At 37.4% G+C, this 26,300-nt stretch overlaps 1 protein-coding gene across 1 annotated transcript in view; it reads left to right on the forward strand.

Annotated features, from left to right (window-relative positions):
• Nucleotides 1-18,736, forward strand: part of LOC124111597 — a 47,691-nt gene extending 28,955 nt beyond the window's left edge. The window contains exons 18-22 of the mRNA XM_048399646.1: nucleotides 120-238; nucleotides 1,965-2,099; nucleotides 2,567-2,648; nucleotides 3,243-3,363; nucleotides 10,113-18,736. Of these exons, the coding sequence (XP_048255603.1) occupies nucleotides 120-238; nucleotides 1,965-2,099; nucleotides 2,567-2,648; nucleotides 3,243-3,363; nucleotides 10,113-10,330 (675 nt within the window). The 3' untranslated portion in view covers nucleotides 10,331-18,736. The remainder of the gene's footprint in view (nucleotides 1-119; nucleotides 239-1,964; nucleotides 2,100-2,566; nucleotides 2,649-3,242; nucleotides 3,364-10,112) is intronic.
• Nucleotides 18,737-26,300: the final 7,564 nt, after the last annotated feature.

The following is a 26,300-nucleotide window of genomic DNA, read 5'->3' on the forward strand; positions in this document are numbered from 1 at the left end:
CATTACATGAAGCCCTTTCTTGCATATAGCTGGAATATTGCTGAAAAGGAGGAACACCCAACTTACTTAATATTTGTATCCACTGTACAAGGACACTGCATGTATTATCTTTTGTCCAGGTGGCTTTAGAGAGGAGCGACGGCATGAAGGCCAACATCATGCAGACTGGACGATACCTGCGCAACTCCATCAGCGAGGAGCTGGGCCCACACCTTCACACCTTCCACAAACCTCACAGGTAGGCCTCACCGAAGGGATTTAACAGGGACGAGTACATATACTGATGGAAACGAATAAGGGAACAATGAAAAATATAGGGAAATATGCTTTACTGTCAGTACATTTGAGCGCGAATACAGATTCAGCACATGTCAGAATCAACTGTTGAGTGTGTTTGTGTGCATTGTTTCCAATGTGCATTTGCTGAACAAGCCTGGGAACCCATGATAGCATCACATTTTTCACTGTGTCTAAAAATATGTGTTCCCTTATTAATTTATATCAGTATAGTGATATTTTTTACTTACCCTGCATTACTCCTTAATGCATTCACTGCTTACCTTACGACAAGTAATATGAAAAGAATCCATCACCCATCACAGATCCATTTTAGGATTGTAGATGGAAACTGAAGGTCTAAATTAATCCCAAAGGAGTGATGTGAAGATGACCTTAGGTGTCATCAAGGTCACAGGACAGCGACAGAAGGTCAGTAATTGGGATTTCAGAATAACAACTTTAATTCTTTACCCAGGACCTTCGCAGTTGCGATGTCCTTCTAGTTGTCGTAAAGTAAGCAGTGAATGCACTAAGGAGTAATGCAGGATAAGTATACAACGGTAATAAAATATTTAGATTTTACTAATTTTCTTGTCTTACAAATCAAAGTTGTCATTACTGGTGGCAGGATCTGTTGAATTCTTTATTCAGTACTGTACAGGCCACAGGCCCTTTGTACAAAATGTATGGCATATTTATGGCAACAGTCACAATGATAAAATACATGTTCTCTCTTCTTTACTGTGATACAGATATTTAGCGATATTAATAATCAGCTTTGTGTTGGTTGTAGATAAAAGAATGTTAAACTTATGGACATTTGGGTGAGATAATATTTTGAAGGAATATAGAGATGGCGTAGGTGAGTATATTATGCAGGGCACACTAGCAGGAACTGAAACTCCTCTTCTATTAGGGTAATTTGACATAGTTTGCAAAATCTTTCTTCACGAGGGATATTAAGCTTTCTACCAGTTTCTATTTCCAGCCAGTGTGCACTGCATCTAAACCTTGACATACATACATATACCTTGATCTGTTATTGTGTACAGTAGTGTCATGTTACTGCTGTGAGATATGGAGAGGTGGAGTAGCCTTGTCATTGATTTCCTGTCAAGCGAAAGGTTTGGGTTTGATTCCCTACATTGGTAAAATTGAGTGTCCCCTTGAGGATGAGGCATTGCTGCATGATGACATTCACTCACAGATAGAGCCTCAACAATGGCCCCATAAAGGTGTGCTAACAACAGCATGACCTCCCTGAAAAACCCTGATCCACCACAAAAATGTCAAAGACACGCCAGAGAATAGAAACAAATGCTACTCAGGATTTTACTAACATGAAGATGTCTATTACAAAGGTAATAGGGACAAATAGGAACTACAGTGATCCCTTGCTATCGTGCCCTTTGATATAGTGCTAACTCGGTTATACTGCACGGTAACGCTTGGCTACCAAAATTTATGTATATCTTAGATAACTCCCCATCGCAAATTTCATTACCAGCAGATCACTGCGAGCATGCAACACCGGCTATACCAACATGTAAGTGCCAAGAGTTTTTAGTTGTGAAATAATCGTTTGTGAGAATTGTTTTAGGTCTATGGATATGTTTAACTAAGATTTAAGTATACAAAACATGTATGTAGTTATGTTGTCCAATATTGTCTCGTTTATTATGTAGATACAACCTTGGAAGCAGTCAGAAGTGTGAGGACAACCACGGCGCCTGTACTGACCTGATAACGTCCTTCACCCGAGATCATGCCCGCCTTCCAGTCACCCACCTCACTGCCATGTCGTTCCACACCAAGAACAAGTATGAGACAACTATTTGATATTCTTGGGATGATCTGGAAATTTGTAAGATAAAGACTATTTTTTTGTTCACTGCAATGTTTTTGACGAGTCAGTTTTATAAATATATTTGACAACACATTTTTTTCAGGATATCGGGGGCAAATTTAGACTTTTCCAATATTTTCTGAAACAATTCTTTTCCTCTCCCAAGTTGCGGAGTCTGACACCTGAAGCAATAGGATGCTGGCGACCTATTACATCTCTGGCTCTTATTTAGAACATGTCAAAGTTAACCCAAGATTCGCAGCATGATGTCTTGGAAAATGGGGGTGGATTAAATAAGGCTAAAAGTTCAAATTTCCTTTTCAATAAACCATATTTTGCTTCTTTGAAATGGTGCCAGTTTTAGGGCAAGTTTATAGATGAAACTAGAAACATAATTGATCTAAATGTACTCATCTACATCTTCATCTCCTGTGTGAGTAGTCCGCTGTTTGAGGAGGATCTGCCGATACTGCTGAGTCTCGTGCATCAGGACAACATCACGCAGCATGCACACTTCATGCAGGTAAACGACACTATATCACAATGGCAATGCCCCTGCCTATAAAGCAACACTGCTTATAAGCTGAACTCTTAGTGCTAAATGACATACGTCCTCTATGATCCTGGTTTATAGACTGAAAATGTTACATCCTTTACCAGTGGCTTTGGCATTTTTCAATAAAATCAGATGCATGTGTTTGTTTTCTTTTCTGCAATGTCTAAAAATGATTGGTTAACCAAGGTTGAATCTAGTCAACCCGGATTGCTAGAAATGTGGTAGCTTTGGTTGACTTGGTCACTCAAACTTTAATAACGGGCACAAGTAATGTTTCAATTTTTTCACAAGCCACTAATATATCTAGTCCTGTACTAAAAATGGATTGCAAAATATGGAGCAGAGTCCTTGCATGTATATCGGATCAATTGTTTTCAGCCATTATCTATGATCAGTGAACTAAGAATCAAAGGGTATTCACTCAGAAAAGCTTCCACTTCCACCATGAGAGGATATCTGAAACAAGGGACATAACTCTTGCAGGCATATCGGCTAAATTTCTGCATGCTGATAATGAAACATTATAATCCAAATTCTAATGAGGAAAATGAATCTATTCAGATGTTGATGGATGTGGGTACGAGTCTGTATCAGGATGTAGCTGTGATGACTGTGGATGTGGATCTGTACCCTGACTGGGTGTCAAGGTTTGTACCAGCAGGGTACCACAAGAAGGCATCAGGTGGGTGCCATCATACTCTTTGTTTGCAGTTGGTGAAAAGGAAGATGTTTCCTGTTTTTTTACTGTTAGCTTTACATCAAATTTATCCTGGTCAATTTTTCCTGTTTTCTGAGAATGTTTTGTTTGAATTAAGCATCCTTTTCCTCGTTTTCCTCAGCGAAAAATGAATTGTCAATCTGGATGGATGAACTTTGTGATGTTATCATTTACTTCATCTGTGAATGGTTTGTGGGTGAGGTGCAATAGAAATCTCCATTATTATTATTATTATTATTATTATTATTATTATATTTGTTTTAAGGTCACTTCATTCAATGTTTAAATATTACATATTTCTAGCATACACTTTGTTTATTCTTCTAATAAAGTGATGTAAGTTTTAGACTCTGTAGTTCTACATAATGGCAGGTTAGCGTATCGAGCGTATGTGTTAGTTAGGTTCAGCTTGATTTGGTACTAAATCGAAGGAGATCATGATGTGTATTACTGCTAATTTGGTTAATATGGTTTAAAAATTAAAAATGTTTAATTAAAACTGCTGATTAATAATTAGATGATAATTAAAAATAGGTGTCTGCTAGAGATTGTCTGCTTTCCAGTGTCAACACTTCAGCATTGTCTATGTTATGTTTCATTTGTTTCATTTGTTGTTTAATGCCACACTCAGCAATTTTCAGCCTGTAAATAATTGAGCGCGGACCAGACAATCTGGTAATTGATATAATGAGCAACGATCCATCCATCCACATTCAACCAATTTATTGAGCCTGACAAGCTGATCAGTTTGGTCACCTCTTGCAACCAGCACAGGTTGCTGGGGCCCACTTCTAACCGGGAACACACTAGGGACTGTGTGCGTGCTCATCATCACATATACATGGGTTGATTCCTTGGATGTAAAATACCTCAGTATGTGTGAACACATTTCACTCACTCATGTGGGATAAACAGCAACCTGTCACAGTTATCTCCCTTTGTCCATACCTGACAAGGACTCTCCCGTGATTCCTGTGAACCTATATGAAATATTGTGTCTAGTTTGGCTTATTTCCTGATAGGCAATTAGGATAATTTACTTTATGAAACAGTATGCTGTCATACTTGATGACTGAAAACATATATTATAATACAATATTTAGATATATGCAACATTTCGATTGTATACAATTATACAAGTACAATGCAGTTAATAAATGTAAGCCTACAAAGTAAGTATGCTTGTACAATCATTCTTAAGTTTGAGTGAGTGAGTGAGTGAGTTTGGTTTAACGCCGCTTTTCACATTATTCCAGTTATATCACAGCGTGTCAGCTTAATGTGGGTGGAAAGCCCGAAGTGATGCAGGTCTCAGACGTTTACCACTCCGGTGAAACCCATGAGCACAGGTATGGTGCTGACAAACCTAGAAACATAATTGGGGCGAACCGGGATTCGAACCCACAATCATAGGTTTCTGGCGTGCCCAAGGGATGCAACTCTGCACAGCGAATCACGGCGCCTTAGACGACTGGGCCACCCGTGCCCCCACTTTAGTTTGAATTCAAGTTCAAAATGTCAGTCCATGGATCAGTCACTTTGTTAATTGCATGTCATCGTACCCTGACAGCGTGGATTGTTGCTCATAATATCAACCACAGGACTGTCTGGTCCAGACTGAATTATTTACAGGCCGCTGTCATGCAGGTGGAATGTTGCTGAGTAGGCTGTTAAACAATAAACAATCAAACTTAATTTTATGTTGTATCGACAAGCTGAAAAGAGAAGTTGTTTGAGATTCCTTCCTATCCATGCTTCAGGGACTGCCTCCATGGTCTTGTGGTAGAGCATCTGCCCTGACATTTAAAGATGGTACTTCTTGTTACCTTGCCTAGCTCTTGGCAGTAAGGAGCTAAAACAAGGACTGGTCAGCTCAGTCATAATACTGAGTAGGGTATTCATGTTAAACAGCTGCATTGCATCTCAGTGAGCTAGCACTATAAAATCTGCATTAGTCCAGACTAGTACAAGCAGCCACACAAACACACACACGTGCATGCACGTCGCCATATAAGTGCAATAATCTTGAACGTGACTTTTCACCTCACCACTTCCCACTTTAAGCTGACATACAGAGCTTTACTGAACAATGTTTAAAGCAGATTTGAACAAAACTCACTCACTCACTCTAAGACCTGCATAACATAGGGCTTTCTTTCCACAGTAATCTGACATGCAGTTGACTGAACAGTGTTCAAAGCAGTGTTGAACAAAACTCACTCACTCTAAGAAGGACACATACACTACCTATTGAAGTGTACATAGTGTAGTATATTCATATTGCCATAAGAATACCCAGGTTCACCTCAAACAGTTGCCTCACTTCACAAGGATGTTTCTGTTAAATGAAATGTTGTTTCTGGTATCTAACTATAATATCAAAGATCAAACAGCCAGTTCTCATTTCCTCCAGCCTGGGAACAATCGGCTAATACGTGTTCCACTTCAGTCAGTAGGCCCGGGGAAGTGGTCGGACCAATTATTTGCATTATGACAAGAGCACTTTTAGGCAGGATCCTGTGGTGTAATTATATTTTATTTGTTGTCTTGTTGCTGAAAATGTTGGTTTCTACAAATTATATAATTGACAGTATGTAAAAAACGTTCTTCTTTAACACTAGGCTCTGTATGGATGCATGTTTAAAGTGCAGGCGCCCGTTCCACAAAATGATCATAGTAGGACGATTGTAACTCCGGGAGTTCCACACCTGAACACAGAATTACGACAGCCGTAGTGCTACGATTGCTTTATCAAATAGCACCCTGTACTATAAACATGCATCTGTGCAGAGCCTAGTGTTAAATAAGAACATTTTTTACATATTATCAATAATAATTATTGTTCAGAAAACAACATTTTCAGCAACTTTTCAGCAAACATCAGAGTTTTAAACTTTTATCGACTTCTTTTCAAAAGACACACAGGAGAGATTCTCTTCATTCCTGGATACTCCCGAGTCTGTGACATCATTATCAGTGGGAGGCAGTAAGAACTGAGGGAGGTGTGTTTAGTATTAAGTTAAACTGACTTAGCAGTCATAAAAACATGTTCAATTAGGATTGTGTAGACACAATCTTTCTCTGTGACAAAATAGGAAAAAAATCAAACCTGATTTTGCACTATTAAATGAAGGCAATGAATATGTCCATTATCTTCACACACAGACGTTTGAGTGATGCATTATTTGTTCACACTGTTGTTGTAAGTGCATTCTGCTGCAGTGCAGCTGATCTGCGTGACATGTAGTCGACCTGTGCATCTATACACAGGTTAATTGGATCCAGTAGTGAAACACATTCTTTACTGAGCCGAAGTAGACGAATATGGTGGGCGATTGTGTTCTCAGCTGCATTTATATATTTTTCAGTCTTTAGTTAAATTAACTTATGTTTTGATCATACCAAGAGATATATAATGTTGATTCTTTATACTCCCCCTGCCAGGAAGTGGAAGAGGGATAGAGTCTATAGAAATGGGTGCTGTCCATCCATCCTTCCGACTTTCAGTCCATCATGTTTCGTTTCCGGAGCAGAACTAAAAAAACATGAGAGATATCTTAACCAAACTTGGCACATAGACAGGTCTAGTGGTGAACTGGTGCCTTTTGATAGTTTGGGATTTTTCAAAAACATACTTTTTATGCTTCCATGGCAAAGACTTTGACTAAGACCGGACTTGTCATACTGGCGGGTATATGAGTATTTCATGCTTTTCCTTTTTACTTTTTTAAATTATTGATTTAGTGTTTTTGCATTCAGAACTCCCCATTTATTTTGGTACTTTGACTTGGAATTTCTTAAATTAAATTCAAATAGATCTAAGCCCTGTTCCACAAAACTATCTTAGCGATATTACTGTCATCATGGATGGATCAGTTTCTGGATGTAACTGAGGACATGATTGAAGACGGGACGAATGGGATGAGTGGGTTCAGTTGAAATCGTGCCATAGGAGGATGTGTTAATACAACTGTTTGAGCAGTCGATCCCATTTTGAATTTGAAAATTCAAATATGGTGAAGGCTTATATTAGATTCATCAGCAAGCATCTTTGCCCATTTAACGAAGTCATCTTGACGCTGCTACTATGATAAGTCTATGTTGAGATGGAGCAGGGTAGCGATGTGGTTAAAGTGTTTTCTTGTCATGCCAAAAACCCATCTTCAATACCCCACATGGGTACAATGTGTGAAGCCTATTTCGGTTGTCGTCCGCCATGTCAAGTCTATGTTCCAAATGGGAGTGGGGAAAGTCATAGCGCTAAGATCATGACGCATGGACACCATGGAAGGCAGGAACAGGACCAATGGGAAGCGTGGATTCAGATGAGATCGCACCAAGGTAGATGCCGTGGATCTCTGTCCTATCCAACGCACCCCCATGGCTGACCGTACTATCCATGTTTGTAATTATAAAGAAAGGTTTATTTAAATTCGACTCATGCAAGTGGGATAAAACTAGGGCAGTTTTATGGTTTTATGAGATATGTTTGTTTTTGGAAGATGACTGTGCATAAAGTGATTTTGTAATTTGTATATGGTTTAGAAGTGGTTCATCATTTACCATCAGGGTACCCTGTTTATGTCTGTGTTCTCTGTGGTATGTATATTATGGAGGTGGAGGAATGGCCTTCCAGCACAGTCACACAAAGTCCTGAAAGATCTAATTTCAAAACATTTTATTTGTCATAAAAAGTAATGATGGTTTATATGAAGGGCATGGTTTGCATGTCTAGGTATTTACTTCATATTTAATGTGTTTTGGTTGTTGGAGACCATGATCTTCTGCATATGGGGCATGATGTCCCACCCTGTCCTTGTCGCTTGTTATTATTAAAAACTTGTTTTGAAGATTTAAAGATGGTTTATGATGTTTATATGATGGCTGCTTTGTTACATGTTGTGACAGCATCTATCAAGAGAGTTGGTGTTGTGTCCAGTGCACCAGACTGCATTCATTCTGAAACTAGAAGGCTAGAGGCGTATGAGTCTTGTATTGTTTGTCCCTAAATTAATAGACCACCTCCTTGGTCTAGGGGATAGAGTGTCTGCCGGAGAGCAGAAGGTCCAGGGTTTGATCATACTGAAAGATGTTGCTAGATACTACTTGTTGTTACTCTGCCAGGCATTCGGCATAAAGGGGCTAAAACAAGGAGTGGTCGGCTCAGAGTCAATATACTGTGTGTGAGTGGGAAATTCATGTTAAAATGCAGCTTGGTATCTCAGTGGGACAGCACTATGAAATCTTCATTAGTCTGGGCTAGTACAAGCAGCCAGACACACACATGTTCATGCACGTCGCTATATAAGTGCAGTAATCTTGAATGCGATGTTTAACCCCATTTCACCTCACTTTACCTCACCTAAATTAATAATATTTGTTACTTTGACATTGACATTAATATATCTATGAGGATACCTGATGAGGCTGTTATGCTGAACACAACCTCATGTCCTTGATCTATCACATGTAGAATATAGCAGATTGTAAAATGAATGGGAGAGTAGGCTGTAATATGATTGGCCGAGAAAAGTTAAATGGGATTGAATCCTGGACATTCTTTTGACTTATCAATGTTTATGAATGCTTTTCTTGATCAGCATATTTGTGTCCTCAATCACAGATATGGAAAATAGGTGCCATTCAACTTGGAGAATGGATACCACTTTAATTACATATCAAGTTTGATCAATATTTATCTGAAGTTTTTTTTCACATTCTGCTATAAATTAAAAAGCATATGGCACACTCCATTGTATCATGACACCATAGAATTCCAGAGTGATGTCATGCCATTCAAGGGTGCACCCGGGAAGATCCGGGTTAGAATAGGTCTTCAGCAACCCATACTTGCCGTAAAGGGGACTATGCTTGTCGTAAAAGGTGACTAACACGATCAGGTGGTGAGACTCGCTGACTTGGTTGATGCATGTCATTGTATCCCAATTGTGTGGCTTAATGCTCATGATTTCAATCACTGGGTTGTCTGGTCCAGATTTGATTATTTACAGATGGCTGTCATTGAGCTAGAATATTGCTAAGTGCAGCGTTAAATAACAAACAAACAAACATTCCAGAGTGATATCTTGTCATTACAGAGCGATGTCATATTATTTAAGAGTGATGTCTTGTTTGAACTGTGATAGTTCACATCGACATGATCGATCGAGAGAGAGCTTCAGAACAGTATTGATAACTTTTGTGTTTTACAATGCCCAGATGGGGCACGGGTGGCCCAGTCGTCTAAGGCGCCACGATTCGCTGTGCAGGGTTGGGTCCATTGGGCAAGCCAGAAACCTATGATTGTGGGTTCGAATCCCGGTTCGCCCTGATTATGTTAGGTTTGTCAGCACCATACCTGTGCTCATGGGTTTCACCGAAGTGGTAAACATCTGAGACCTGCATCACTTTCGGCTCTCCTGCCACATTAGGCTGACACGACATGGTATAACTGGAATACTGTTAAAAGCGGCTAAAGCAGTTGAAATGAAATTTCCAGACTCTTGAATACTCAATAATATCCTAAAATCTGGAAACACATTATGTTTATCAACATTTTTTGATGTAAAAAGTTATCAGTAATGTCCATAGCACTCTCTGTCTCTACTCCTGAATCTGTAAAATTGGCAGCCCCAGTCTGATTTATGCAGAGTCCACCTTTAACTTTCTGTCATTAGTCATTGTCATTTCTGAGCTTTGATGTATGGTTTCAGTGGAGTCGGACGTGCCTCGCCTGTTTCACTACCCACGCATCTGTCTGATCCTCCCCCACGACCACCATCATGCAGCCTTTTACCCTCCTGTCGACGACGCTGACAACGTGGGTAGCACCAACCCACACTTCACCTACACAACTGATGGATTGTTGGGATTTGCCAGAAACTTCTTACAAGATCCTTCATCCCATCTTATACAAACGGAACATTTTTAATGGTGTTACAATTCAAAGTTACAGAGAAACTGTTATTGGCTTCTCCCTTCCTCTCAGTGAGCTCAGTTTTTTGTTCATGTAGGTAACAACATCACTGGGGATAAGTAAAGGTATCTGTTACACAAAAAGGAATGAAAGCAAAAAAATAATAATCTACATTTATGAAGTACTTTAAGATACAATGATTCAAACACAGTATGGAGCATCCTGTTTACTGTGTGGCATTGGGTCAACTTTGTCTTGATGAGGACATACCACTCTTTTAATTTGTTTTCTGGAGCATGATTTCTTGGTCAACGTGCCAAGGTAGGAGGCTAACAGAAATTTGTCAGCTTTGATTGAAGACAAGATATATATTTGTTTACTAAAAACACAGAGAGATGTTATACTGCATACTGCTGATAATTATTTTTACTTGGATTTTCACTTGTCTGTAAAACTAATAATTAAGTGTGACATGGCCTAACATTGAGTTAATGATTTTATGCACAAAAGATGACAAAATGTTATAATTGAATCAAATATTGGTTAATGGAAAATGCTCCATATCAAAACAATTTATGACCTAGAAGTCCTCACTGAGAGAGAAGGCTGCAGGTATAGATTTAAGCTCATGTCAATCACTGGATTGTCTGGTCCTGCCTCTATTATTTACAGACTGCTGTCATAGGCTGGAATAACGTTGAGTGAAGCGTTCAACAAAAAAGAAAGAAAAAGGGAAAAAAGATGATAGGAGAGTAAACACCTGTGTGTCAGTGAGAGGAGTGTTGTGTCTACTGAAGTCTGTGTTGTGTCTGTGTCATGGTCATGGGCTTAGATCACTTTGTGGAAGAGGAAGCAATGATGAAATATCTACTAGATTACTGGTAGAATATCCCCAGATAAAGAGCTCTATTAGTATGAATTTTGTGCAATGTCATAAGTTTGTATTTATTTATTTATTGAAGAAGAAAGTACTAGGAATGTCAAAAGAAGTAATTATTGTACCTTTTTGTACATTTGAATCAAAACATTTTGCATTTACTTTGATATATTTACATATATGCGTACACCTGAGGCAGGTCAGTTAGCATTGCATTTTTATAGGGCCTTTATTATTTTATTTATCTTTGGATAAATGTATGTTATGTTCCAAAATATAAAAACAATAGAGAAACAGACTCCTTTCAACTCCTTTTAGTTAAAATATTCAAATAGGAGAAGTCCAAGTTAGCAGGAAGTTTACAGCATTACATACAGCAAGCAGTCAGCTGTAACAAATCCTTGGAAATGACAGTGATGTCACATGTTTTGTTCTGTGATACAAGCTGTTACCTATAAAAGGTCCTTGGAAATAACAACACTGTTACAACAATGTTACATGATATGTTTTGTGATACAAGCAGTCAGTTACAAGTCCTTGGAAATAACAAGAATGTCACAACAATGTTGCATGTAATGTTTTGTGATACAAGCTGTTACCAATAACAAGCCCTCAGAAATAACAACAATGTTACAACAATGTTGCATGTAATGTTTTGTGATACAAGCTGTTACCAATAACAAGCCCTCAGAAATAACCACACTGTTACAACAATGTTGCATGTAATGTTTTGTGATACAAACAGTTAACTGTAACAAGCCCTCAGAAATAACCACACTGTTACAACAATGTTGCATGTAATGTTTTGTGATACAAACAGTTAACTGTAACAAGCCCTCAGAAATAACAACAATGTTACAACAATGTTGCATGTAATGTTTTGTGATACAAGCTGTTGCCAATAACAAGCCCTCAGAAATAACCACACTGTTACAACAATGTTGCATGTAATGTTTTGTGATACAAACAGTTAACTGTAACAAGCCCTCAGAAATAACAACAATGTTACAACAATGTTGCATGTAATGTTTTGTGATACAAGCTGTTGCCAATAACAAGCCCTCAGAAATAACCACACTGTTACAACAATGTTGCATTGACTGTTTTGTGATACAAACAGTTAACTGTAACAAGCCCTCAGAAATAACAACAATGTTACAACAATGTTGCATGTAATGTTTTGTGATACAAACAGTTAACTGTAACAAGCCCTCAGAAATAACCACACTGTTACAACAATGTTGCATGTAATGTTTTGTGATACAAACAGTTAACTGTAACAAGCCCTCAGAAATAACAACAATGTTACAACAATGTTGCATGTAATGTTTTGTGATACAAGCTGTTGCCAATAACAAGCCCTCAGAAATAACCACACTGTTACAACAATGTTGCATGTAATGTTTTGTGATACAAACAGTTAACTGTAACAAGCCCTCAGAAATAACAACAATGTTACAACAATGTTGCATGTAATGTTTTGTGATACAAGCTGTTGCCAATAACAAGCCCTCAGAAATAACCACACTGTTACAACAATGTTGCATGTAATGTTTTGTGATACAAACAGTTAACTGTAACAAGCCCTCAGAAATAACAACAATGTTACAACAATGTTGCATGTAATGTTTTGTGATACAAGCTGTTGCCAATAACAAGCCCTCAGAAATAACCACACTGTTACAACAATGTTGCATGTAATGTTTTGTGATACAAACAGTTAACTGTAACAAGCCCTCAGAAATAACAACAATGTTACAACAATGTTGCATGTAATGTTTTGTGATACAAGCTGTTGCCAATAACAAGCCCTCAGAAATAACCACACTGTTACAACAATGTTGCATGTAATGTTTTGTGATACAAACAGTTAACTGTAACAAGCCCTCAGAAATAACAACAATGTTACAACAATGTTGCATGTAATGTTTTGTGATACAAGCTGTTGCCAATAACAAGCCCTCAGAAATAACCACACTGTTACAACAATGTTGCATGTAATGTTTTGTGATACAAACAGTTAACTGTAACAAGCCCTCAGAAATAACAACAATGTTACAACAATGTTGCATGTAATGTTTTGTGATACAAGCTGTTGCCAATAACAAGCCCTCAGAAATAACCACACTGTTACAACAATGTGGCATGTAATGTTTTGTGATACAAACAGTTAACTGTAACAAGCCCTCAGAAATAACAACAATGTTACAACAATGTTGCATGTAATGTTTTGTGATACAAGCTGTTACCAATAACAAGCCCTCAGAAATAACCACACTGTTACAACAATGTTGCATGTAATGTTTTGTGATACAAACAGTTAACTGTAACAAGCCCTCAGAAATAACAACAATGTTACAACAATGTTGCATGTAATGTTTTGTGATACAAGCTGTTACCAATAACAAGCCCTCAGAAATAACCACACTGTTACAACAATGTTGCATGTAATGTTTTGTGATACAAACAGTTAACTGTAACAAGCCCTCAGAAAAAACAACAATGTTACAACAATGTTGCATGTGATGTCTGCAATACAAACAGTTAGCTATAGAGGTTATATTATTATTATTTGTTATTATTATTATGTAAATTTGGAAATTGATACATACAGACTATCAAGGAAATGAAAGTGTATTTTGTAATGTTGGTGTTGGCTCCTTGATATGATTGGTTTTCAAGTTTTGTATCTCCTAGTTTGTTGGAAGTAGTTTTAAGTAGGTGCTGTTTGAGGAAAGTGATAGAGCCTACATATTTCCTGGTATGTGTAGCTAGGCACTGCTTCAAAACAAGGACTTGAAAGTTCATGATTTCTCTTAATCAAGTCAAAAAGACCAGAAAATTAACTCTTTTTGTTTCTTGTTTCAACTGATCACATTTCATTTTATATGTGAGGACCGAAAAGCAGTCTCGGGTCTAAGACTATTTAGTCTCATGAGGCATTGTTTTATTGTCGTGTTTTTCCCCAGTTTTTTTTCACACAGCCATTGTGGGTAACTCTTCCAACGGTTCCGTAGTAATTGCATGCTGCATACCATCATAAAGAGAAAATTGATTGTTGCATCAAATATCCCAAACTAGAAGACTAGGCATAAAACTATTTTAGTCCCATCCGGCATGAAATAATATGTAAGAACCATGTAAATTTGTATGACACCCATGTGTGGCCTGTACAGCAGAACCTGTTTAGTCTGGACACCTTGTCAATCTGGACATGTAATACTGAAAACAGTATTGTTTGGATACCCATGCTGTTTGTTCATAAATACTTGGACCATGTGGGTCAATGACCTTCACATAGTATATTGCTTTAATTTCTTTGTATTTTGTAACATTTTCTTATATAAATTTTGTATTTTATGCATTTGTCAGCAGCTGGCTGCTATTACTTAATAATGTATTATCTATTTTGTATATTTAATCTTTCTAAAAATATATTTATTACATATTTAGCATATTTAATCATTTAGAAAATTGTCAGATGTTTGACATTTTCGCCTTAAGCAATGTGAAGTTGTTCATCCTTAAACATGTTAAAACCACAGACCTGTGCCTTGACGAATGTGATGCCTTCTGGTTTCACACAGCTGGTGTTATATTTGTGCTCTGAAAAACAAACAATTATATGTCAAGATAAATCAAACTGATATCTCATGCTTTGTATATTCCTTCCACTATTTACTTTATATATAAAATTAATTGAAAGAAAAAAAAAAATATAAGTCAGACTTGAATAATTACCGGTACATTCCATACTCAAAATTTTTACAGGGATGTGTTATGGATAACTAGAAGTTGTATATACATATGACAAAGAGTATTATGGATAACTAGAAGTTGTATATACATATGACAAGGGGTATTATGGATAACTAGAAGTTGGATATACATATGACAAGGAGTATTATGGATAACTGGAAGTTGGATATACATATGACAAGGAGTATTATGTATACATGTGACAAGGAATATTACGGATAACTAGAAGTTGGATATACATATGACAAGGAGTATTATGGATAACTAAAAGTTGGATATACATGTGACAAGGAGTATTATGGATAACTAAAAGTTGGATATACATGTGACAAGGAGTATTATGGATAACTAGCAGTTGGATATACATATGACAAGGAGTATTATGGATAACTAGAAGTTGGATATACATATGACAAGGAGTATTATGGATAACTGGAAGTTGGATATACATATGACAAGGAGTATTATGTATACATGTGACAAGGAATATTACGGATAACTAGAAGTTGGATATACATATGACAAGGAGTATTATGGATAACTAAAAGTTGGATATACATGTGACAAGGAGTATTATGGATAACTAAAAGTTGGATATACATGTGACAAGGAGTATTATGGATAACTAGCAGTTGGATATACATATGACAAGGAGTGTTATGGATAACTAGAAGTTGGATATACATATGACAAGGAGTGTTATGGATAACTAGAAGTTGGATATACATAAGACAAGGGGTATTATGGATAACTAGCAGTTGGATATACATTTGACAAGGAGTATTATTGGTAACTAGAAGTTGTTTATACATATAACAAGGAGTGTTATGGATAACTAGAAGTTGGATATTCTTTTGACAAGGGGTATTATGGATAACAGCTTCTTTATTCATTTGTATATACAGGACATTTTAAGGCGACTTCATCAGGTGCAATGTGTAGATACAATAACTAAGTTGTTCGCCATTGTTTTCCTTGTCATGCATTTAAATTTTTTAATAGTTTTTCCTAATTTTGTCTCCACTGTTTTTTTTAAATTCATTTGCTGATAAATACAAAATAAATATCAAAATCATCACTTTTGAAATTTATATGTGGAACATATTTGCTACATTGTCAATGTCATTAACTCAGATCTTTTATACAGAAAGGATACCTACTGGGCAGAGGGATCCAGGTGTAGAAGATCTGATATTAATGAGATTGGCTACATTGCTGTAATAGCCTTCACTTGCAAAGATCATAAACACATTCAACAACATCAACATTCCTGTGTATAGGAAAAGTGTTCATTATCCTTGAGTTGAAAGAAGACATGTCTTGCTTGAAAACATTTAGCTAAAAATAGATCACACTTTCATGTGATATCTATTCTTGAAAATTCCTCCAGTGCGAAATGTTAAGCAATAATTGTTCCCTGAGTCTAGATTGTTAGAGGGGTATTAATACCCCACCCCTGTATTGAAGCACTACCCACACCTGTTGAGGCCGTTCCAATGATCATTTCTTGTGTTGTCCACAAATTGCTGTCAAGTATTCAATCACACTCGAAAGAGTCTCCTCTATGTGTTTCTGACAATATGGTCTGATCCTAGAGAATGCTTAAAGACCCATTCTACAGATGCAGATGACTGATTTTCCGCTGATGTGATTTCATGTGAAAATATGCGACTTTCATTCATGTGATTGTGTGTGATCTCCTGTGCGGTCACAGACTGTCACACAGCCATTCAGTGCTCCCTCCTATACGTCTGGTTAAAGTCATTTTCAAAAGGGATTTTGTTTCTTATGTAGATAGATGAGTTTGACACTCACTCACAATCTACAGTAGTGAGCGAGTTAAAATTTAACGTCGCATCAGCATTTTTTCAGCCATAAACGACCAATCTACAGTATCTCTTATGTGACCAACCACTTCCACATCACCCAGGATGTGACCTGACGTAATCCACGACTTACTACAACTTCGGTGAATTTCATGACATCAGTGATTAATGTAATTAAATTCAATTAACTTTGACATTTAGGTTAAGTTAAATTAATTTATACACATGAAATGGCAAGTCAATTGCTCACCCGAAAGAAACACGGGAACATATGGTACAGGTCAAAATAGGACATTGCATTTTTGTCACTGATGCCTCAAATTTGGAATGGCCTACGACATTCTTTGTTGTTTTGCAACCTTCACCACTGTGTGGTTCAACTTCATTAAGTCAGGTTTGCCATATATTTCCAATTAATTTGATTAATTAATGTGAAGCTGCATTCTGTTTAATCAGTTTATCAATATACCCAAAGCGTTTAACTGAAAAATGTTCACTCCAGTAGTCAAGATCTTGATAACACCTGTAAACAAACGTTCACAAGATCACCAACTACTTGTTGAAAATAGATTATATTCCTGTCATGTGCAGGTATGAGTGCTTCCCTCAGGTGTTCACAGGTGTGGGGTGCCAGGCTGTGCTCACTGTAATGTTGTCTGTTCAGTATCTCCTCCCACCCGGGCCCCATTGTGTCCCCTCCGCTCGCTGGACAAGGGGTAAGACTCACTATGCACCCATGCACAGAGGACATCTTAGACCGTAATGGAGCCTTGGGAATGGGGTCAACATACTCCAGTTTGTTAATAATGGACAGCAGTACGTATGTGCGAACTGCTTGACTGGTCCCGGTGTGTACACATCTAATGCATTGTCCGGTTATGGGTTCTTACAGAAATATTTTTGTTTGAAGAGTAAATCCGTTTTATTGTCAAACTGATTCTGATTAGAATTAGGAAAACGCCGTTTCGGGTGCTGTGTTTAATGACACGGCGTGTCACTGGTTTAGGTAAACTCGGGCGAATGTATCAACATACCATACATAGATTTTATCAACTTACTTATGTCCTGTTTAACACCTGTGTTTTGGGGCTTTTTGCTGTTCGACCTATTTTCCCTTACACTTTTGTCTTACCCAATCAGTCGTAAGGGTTGTGTTGTGTTTTGTATGCGTTTAACACATTTATCGCAATTAACAATTCCTGTCATTGTTCTTTATATTTGTCTTTTTTTTCAAATGACCAAAACTGTACCTTCCTATATGTCAACATATATATTTATTTTTATTAATGAGACAACTAGTTCTTTATATTTCTTGATAACTGTACTGTTCAACAACGAGGCTTATATAATATTAACTGATGGTGTTTTTCTATATTAATATTTTTGTTATCACCTCAGTGGGCACAATGGACAATCCGGCATTGATGAAATAATCTTATTAAGTTGACAAGCCTATGCAGATGGTCAATACAGGTGCTCGACGCCGCTCCCCGTGCGTAGGTAGGCCTACCCGGAAATGCCTAAACCGCCGGAGGACGTTTTGTACCTGCGAATGTTCAGTCAGTGTAATGTCTCAGTGGAAATCTACCCATTTCACTTAAGAGGTTGTGCATATTTGCAATTTCTATACATTGATGTTAATGGTAACCTGGGTGTATTCTACTATGCTCGTAGCATGTGAATCCTGAGTTAATTTGAACGCATTCGCATGTTGTGATTATTCTTACCCTTTTCCGAACACAGAATTTCAAATATTGCCACTGACATTTCTTGGTGTCATGCATGTTCGATTCTAAAGTGACACCGATGTTATGTCAGACATCGTATATTTTATTTCCTGTTACATCTCTTTCACATACCAGCTTGTATTATTGTTCTTACCACTGCAGCATTCCGTCCACATATTTTTTGATGCATGTCTTTTTTATTTGCATCTTATAATAAACATTTATTAAATTATATATGTTTTATCCTTTTTAATTGAATCAGTAGGGTGTATCATGAAGTAAAATGTCTTGGTTATAGAATAAATACATGACTCTGAAATCCATATGAGTAATTGAAATATACCGAAAGCAACTTCGTTTAGTTTTTCCATTAATCATATTGTGTTTAATAAGAAATACCTTTTGATACCGCATGTAATCATTTCACTAAATAACCTTTTTTGATCGATATGTTCCGTGGAAGTATCCAAAACGCGTGCTTATTTAAAATACCTCATTGTGTTACTAACATAAATTAAAGTACAGAGTTATTTTGCTATTTTAAATTTCAATTCGTCAACACGAAACACACGAGTATGCAGTAATTCCAGAAAAGGTTATTTGATGTTACAGTATAACTACGATGAGAATTGCGTTACTTTATGTGTAACTCACTGCTGCGCCACCTGAAAAAGCCAAAGTCTGAACGTTAAATGTAACGAGCCAAGCGACGACCGCCTCCTTTTATAGCAGGCTAAGTTTGGACATATTTGGTAACAGACAATAGGGACCGGATAACAATACAATGCCCTGTCGGGTTTACTGAACGAAAAAAACCCCGTACAGCTTACGAATTAGATTCCAAGCAAACAAATCTATTGTAATTTTATGGTCTATACAACCCAGTGAATAAATCATTTTATTCACCTGGGTGTTATGTCCTCTACTTTCCCGCTTATCTCACGAATCCATCGTACATATATACATAAATTGTGACGATTCAAGGTCATTCATGCGCAATATATTCCAATAAGAGTCACGTGTTAGGATACACAAAACACATATTTCAAGTATATACTCAATGCTCTGAATGTGAAGCGTTTTCTGCAGGTGTCAGGAATCAAAAGATTAGCGTACACTCGAGTTTCAGCAGTTATGTGGAACACCTTGTGTGTATATTAAAGCGTGACATCTCATATTCATGTGTTTGAAATTTACGATGAGGTTTTTTAGGAATAAAGTCTTTAATTACAAATATACATAAAAGGTGCATATCGTCTTTAACGTGCAATGTGAAGATCTAAGACTTGTCAACATGGAGTTATTAAAGGTTGTGCATGCACGTGGAATACTAAGCATGAGCATTCTTTCCGACTTCTAACTCATTCTGAACATTTAGTGACTGCGGAGGAGCCTAGTGGCTAAAGCGTTCGCTCTTAACGCCGAAGGCCAGAGTTCGATTCCTCAATGGGGTCAATGTGTGAAGCCCATTTCTGTTGTTTCCCCGTTGTGATATTGCTGGAATATTGTTTAAAAACGGCGTAAAACAATACTTACTCACTATGAACATTTAATAACCGCTCAACAAATAATCCAAATTTTGAATACAGTCGAGCAACTTAATTAAATAACGAAATCAGACCTCGTTCATGTTAAAAAAATCAGAAGTCCGATCGTCTGTACGTAACTAAAGGGACATTTCTCCCTTCTCATATTCCGGAAATTTAGCAATTGTAGTTTTCAGTCGACTAGTCGAAATCGCTTAGTACATCACTGACGTAGATATAATACAATCCGAGGCGGGATCAGCGGCTGTTGTTGCTGTCATCCCTGTTTACGGATGTGTCCCGGACATCCACGTCCTCTCCCTGACTGATCTACTGTGATGTAGGAACTGGTCACCTAATGACAGGCTGGATAAATATTTGCGGGGGACGTGTGAGATCACAGATTTCTCAATGCTTCTTCCGCCATCATTTAGTGGCCGTGAGAACCTGTAGATATGACCGACAGAGAATTGTTGTTTGACCCTCGTAGAATAGTACAGCTGTATCACGCAGTAGATCTTGACCCGGAAAACTAGTGGTTGAAAGCATGAGTGACGTACCCCTCCATCAGGGTACGATGACACACAATCAGCCAGGTCTGATATGAAGCTGAACAAGGTTTTGCCATCTCTGAAGTACCCGCTTAAACTGCCAATGCCATGTATTAAGTAACTCTTCTGAAATTCACTTGAAGACTTGGGGCACGGGTGGCAAGTCATCTTAGGCGCCGTAATTCGTTGTGCAGAGTTGCGTCCTCTGGGCACACCAAAACCTTATGATTGTGGGTTCGAATCCCAGTTCGCCCAGACACTGTTCCTAGGTTTGTCAGCACCACTGCCCTGGTAAACGTCTGAGACATGCATCACTTCGGGCTTTCCTTCCGCATTAAACTGACGCATCTGATATAACTGGAATATTGTTCAAAGCGGCGTTAAACCCAACTCACTCACTTGTAGACTGCCTACTCCCACAATTAATAAACTGTCCTTTTAAACAGGCATGGAAGGTTATATCTTACTATGTAGGGGTATCAAATCGTTGGTAAAACTAATGGAAATGGACCTATGGCACCCGTTCTCTTTATACATACCAAACAGTATGAAATAGTCCTGCACTATCACTCACTAGATCTAGACTTAGCAAACTAGTGATTGATATCATGGGTGACGACACACAATCACCCAGGTCTAGTGTTAAGCTAACTATATTTAACATCTCTGAAATACCTGGGGATCTGAATGGTAATTTAGGATACGTAAATGCGGTTAGTCAGATACCATTTGTACATGATCTACAAATAAGATCTACATTTAACACGGATTAAATGCGGTTGGTCAGATACGATTTGTAATATCTACAGTTAAGATCTACATTTAACAAGCATTAAATGCGGTTGGTCAGATGCCATTTGTACATGATCTACAGATAAGATCATTCTACATTTAACGAGGATGAAATGCGGTTGGTCAGATACAATTTGTACGTGATAGACACATAAGATCATTTTACATTTAACAAGGATTAAATGCGGTTGGTCATATACGATTTGTAATGATCTACAGTTAAGATCTACATTTAACAAGGATTAAATGCGGTTAGTCAGATGCCATTTGTACATGATCTACAGATAAGATCTTCATTTAACAAGGATTAATTGCGGTTAGTGAGATATTTGTAGATGATCAACAATTAAGATCTACATTTAACAAAGATTATATAACAATTTAGGATACTGCATAACGTAGCCGCTTTCTGCGTTTTTAATTGACCATTGTTGCAAAAAGGTTGTTTTTATTCAATTATCCCTTGCAAATAACTATGTAATAGTTCCTGCGTCTGCCGTGTGATTCCTGCCTTTAGGAAGAAAGCGTGTCTCCCCAATCATAACCATTAGTTATACAATGCGTAAATATCAATCAAAGCATAGCGTACAACTTTCCTACTATTTTCCCTACCACTGAACCTGAGGGACAATATGTCTCTAAACTGACTGACTATACATGCTGATACAAGGTAAACTTCAACCCGTGGGAGATGATTTATTAGACACTTTAAGATCTGCACGGAGATAAAGAGATGACGTCTGTCATTTTTCAGCGCGACACGCGTGGTGCACGCACCTCATCACCAGCAGACGACTCGCGAGGCAGACGACAAACTTCCCTCATCTAATTACTGTGTGGAAATATCCGCATGTTCTTTGATTCCAGTATCAGGGGGAGTCTTTGTTTGAATAACACACTTATCTTACGTTTGATGTTAAAAACCCAAAATATTTTGCCTCAATCAATGTTTGATTTACTAAAGCAGTTTACAAAGCACCGACGTCGGTGAATTATAAAGGAAAAGCATTATTTCTGTATTACCTAAAATACGTTGTTTAATTATGATTACGGTTTTAAATTCAATATCCACGGAAGAGAAACTAAAAGAGCATGTGAGATCATAATAATCAAGAAACGAATGAGGAAAGATGAAATATTATGAACCATGAATTATACCACAATAATAGTTGGGATAAGATATTAAAACGCATGCATGCACAAAGAATCTAAACTAAACACCCTCTCCCCTGCCGTTTACGAAAATAATTCAAGCGTATGTTAAATCTGCATATTTAATAGAATGTTCTGCAGCTGCAAGAAGCAGGTGAGACCAAATGTTATCACACAGGCCTATGCCAAGGTGCAGTTTTACAACCGGTTCTATATCAATGTTCTTGTTTGAACTCGCACCCAATGGTGGTTTTCGGTTGTGGTAATGAACAGCCGACATATTCTGTATGCTTATTGTTCTTGTCGACGACTGACGGTTTCGGATGACCTCACCGCGTGACCTCTGACTCTGGGTCACCGGTAAACGGGCTGTCTCAAAACCGCTTTGCTCCATTATTTTCAACTTTATTTTCATAATCCATTAAGGGCAGCAGAGAACATAAAACCAAACAAAGAAATCATAAAAGCAAAATGGACCGTTTTAGCACACGGAAAATGTTTTTGATATTCTGAGAATCCGAAGTGCTGATTTCCTTAACAAGTTTTTGACGTTTCCCCTTCAAGGCATGACGGTCTTCGATTGCGTTTTCAGAGGTAGAAATGACGGCCCGTTTATCCAGATAAAGCTACGTTTTTGTCTTCTGAGAGATAACCGTATTTCTTTTACAATCAAGAGGTATTCGGTGACCAATAATATTGGGTGTAACTTTAAAACGTCAATGTATTCAGCATTCAACTTTTCTGTGATTTATTCAAAGTGGACACAGTATGCCAAGCATATGTACGCATACTTACTAATGTTAATGTATATGAAATTAATTTGTGTATGCTATACAGTACACTACTATATACTAGTATATGGATCGCATTTTGCCAAACAAGTGATCTAACGCATTCAGGCTGACTGCGCACGACTTAATACTTTTGTTAGACCTGCGCATTCGACAATTGATTGTCAAACATGAGATGTTAAATTCGTACAATTCATAACGAGTTCTTTGTCGTGCTAATCCTTTAAAATTATATATACTCCTCAAAAGAGGTTTAAGATCACCCGATTCTCTCATATTACTACAGTTAGTTTGTCACGAGACGACAGATTAACTATGGTAATATTACAGAATCGGGTTAAATTTTGCTTGAGTAGTATAGAATGTTGTGAAAACATACTTTAATATTCTTAACACAGAATTTTTCTAAATAATCGAAACAAAACACAGACAATAGAATTAGTTCATCTGTTTCATTAATCATGTATCAACAGTGATTTACACTTTAAAATAACAAACGAAAACGAACATAAAGGTGTTTACGTAAAAGCTTTAAATAACTCGCACTACTAAACCTCTCTCTTCATATGATCTTAAACATGATACAATTCAGGCCATCAACATTATATTTGATAAATTAATTTTCAGATAAACAAGTGTTAGGGGATCTCATAAAGAAATGGACACGCAACATAAATTACTCTTCACTAACGCTATATAAACGTCAACAGGAGCGATAATCCAGGTAACAGACGACAGATTTGTTTAAGGGGTGAGCGAGCAAATGTGCTTATCGGCTTCCTTAATTGATATATCACTTGTTGTCTGACATTTAATATTGGGGCTCTTACCGAACATGTATATTTTGTAAGCCGTTTGTGATATACTCGACTTGTATTATTAATTCAGATGTGTAGACTTTGATAGTGTGGCATCTTATTGGCAGGGCGCCCAACAGAAACACCAGCTGAATGAGAATAGGAAAAATAAAACATTCATCAGTTGATAATTTCATGTGGTTTGTGATGACCTGTATGTGTAAAATGATGCATTATGCCACTATTCCATTAGAAGATATTATTTGAGGTTTTTGAAATCGGTCATTCAGAAATAATTTTAAGTCGATCATAATTATAACAATTGCATGTGCTGTTGTAGTATGAAGGTGTTCAGACAGTCAGAGAATGCCGTTTAGGCTGGTCGATGATTAGTGAGAAAGTGAGAATATCGTTGTCATACATCCTGCTCGTGTAAGTGTGGATAGAGCGTCTGACCAGAGGGTGGAATGTCGGTGGTTCGTTCCCCGGACGGGTCATACCGCAAAACCGTTAAAAGATGGTACTTGTTGTTACCCTGGCTGGAGTTCGATATGACGTGGATAAAACAAGGCCTGGTCGGCTCGGGGTCAGTTTACTGTGTCTGAGAAGGGTATCTTGGACATATCTTATTCAGAAATGATAAGTATTGTACAACGGGACCTGCTTTAAACCATCCACGTGCAATCCGATACATTTTAGAAACTGGGTAAATAAAAGCGACAAAACCCTTTCCATAATTATAAGAAATCTCTGCTGAAGCCGTCAAATGGTCCCCAAAATGAACATCAAGCAAGAGGTATCTTTCTAAATCGTTATTTCTGTCCAATTTCTGTGCGCCTTCAGAGGTTCCACTGTATACAGGTTCAAAAGGTCCAAGATGGCCAAGGGGTTATACTCTGTCATCCATACACACACCATGGACAAACTGTGTTCAGGATTTGTGTGGAACTTTGTATGTGACAATACGGCGCCTTGTGAGTATTTCTATTGCGCATTTCTACATTTGGCCTATAAGGAAACCATTTGACTTGTCTATATTTATTTTAGACCGCAATCGTCATATGGTATTGCTATTTCATGATCTGCGAATGGCACACCAATTGAGCGTATATTGATGTTCATATCGACCACATCGTAAGCTATAATAAACATAATAGATCTGTAAGTCGCAGCAGGTGCTACCATGTGCTGTATTGGCCTTGGCGGTACACAGCCGTCAATACTGGACAAACAGTCAATACGCACTGGTTGACGTCCATCAACGTCCCATCCTCCGTACTCTGACCTGCACAAATATACACCGTGACGCATATGGTCGTGCCATGATAATAATTATAATGTCTCCGACACACTATGTACTTCTCAACCCTATTAAGAGATTCGGATGAAATAGTACTTATGGGGGAATATGGATGAAGCGTTGAATGGAACAAGCTTCTGTGTGGTATGATATGAAATAACATGGACACGCTGAGACCTAACCACACGGCATATCTTCCGGGTTTTCCTGCATTTTTGTCAACTGGGTATTTCCGCAAACAACTTATAAGCACATAGGTTATGGATGATGTCCAATGCCAGTACACCTGCACATGATAGTGTCTTGTTGAAGAGAAACTGTTGGAGGAGAACTTGGGAAGTACCCTCTTTGAAGTGACATCTTGAATCAGTCTTGCGCCAGTATTGACGCAGAGGGCATCAATATATAATGAACAGTAACAACATAGTCTGAACTCACTCAATAACAATACATGAAATATACATGTCATACTGTTGTGCTATAGAATATACATGTTATATTGTTATGCTGAAGAATATAATGTAATATTGTTATGCTATAGAATATACATGTATTATTGTTATGCTATAGAGTATACATGTTATATTGTTATGCTAAAGAATATACATGTAATATTGTCATGCTATAAATAATTTATACATGTAATATTGTTATGTTTTAGAATATACACGTGATATTGTTATGCTATAGAATCTACATGTTATGTTGTTGTGCTATAGAATCTACATGTTATATTGTTATGCTATAGAATCTACATGTTATATTGTTGTGCTATAGAATATACATGTTATATTGTTGTGCTATAGAATATACATGTAATATTATTATGCTATAGAATATACACGTGGTATTATTATGCTATAGAATACACATGTAGCATTGTTATG

The sequence above is a fragment of the Haliotis rufescens genome, unplaced genomic scaffold, assembly GCF_023055435.1.
Source record: "Haliotis rufescens isolate VD_foot unplaced genomic scaffold, xgHalRufe1.0.p SCAF_2, whole genome shotgun sequence".
In the NCBI taxonomy this organism is placed as follows: Eukaryota; Metazoa; Mollusca; class Gastropoda; order Lepetellida; family Haliotidae; genus Haliotis; species Haliotis rufescens.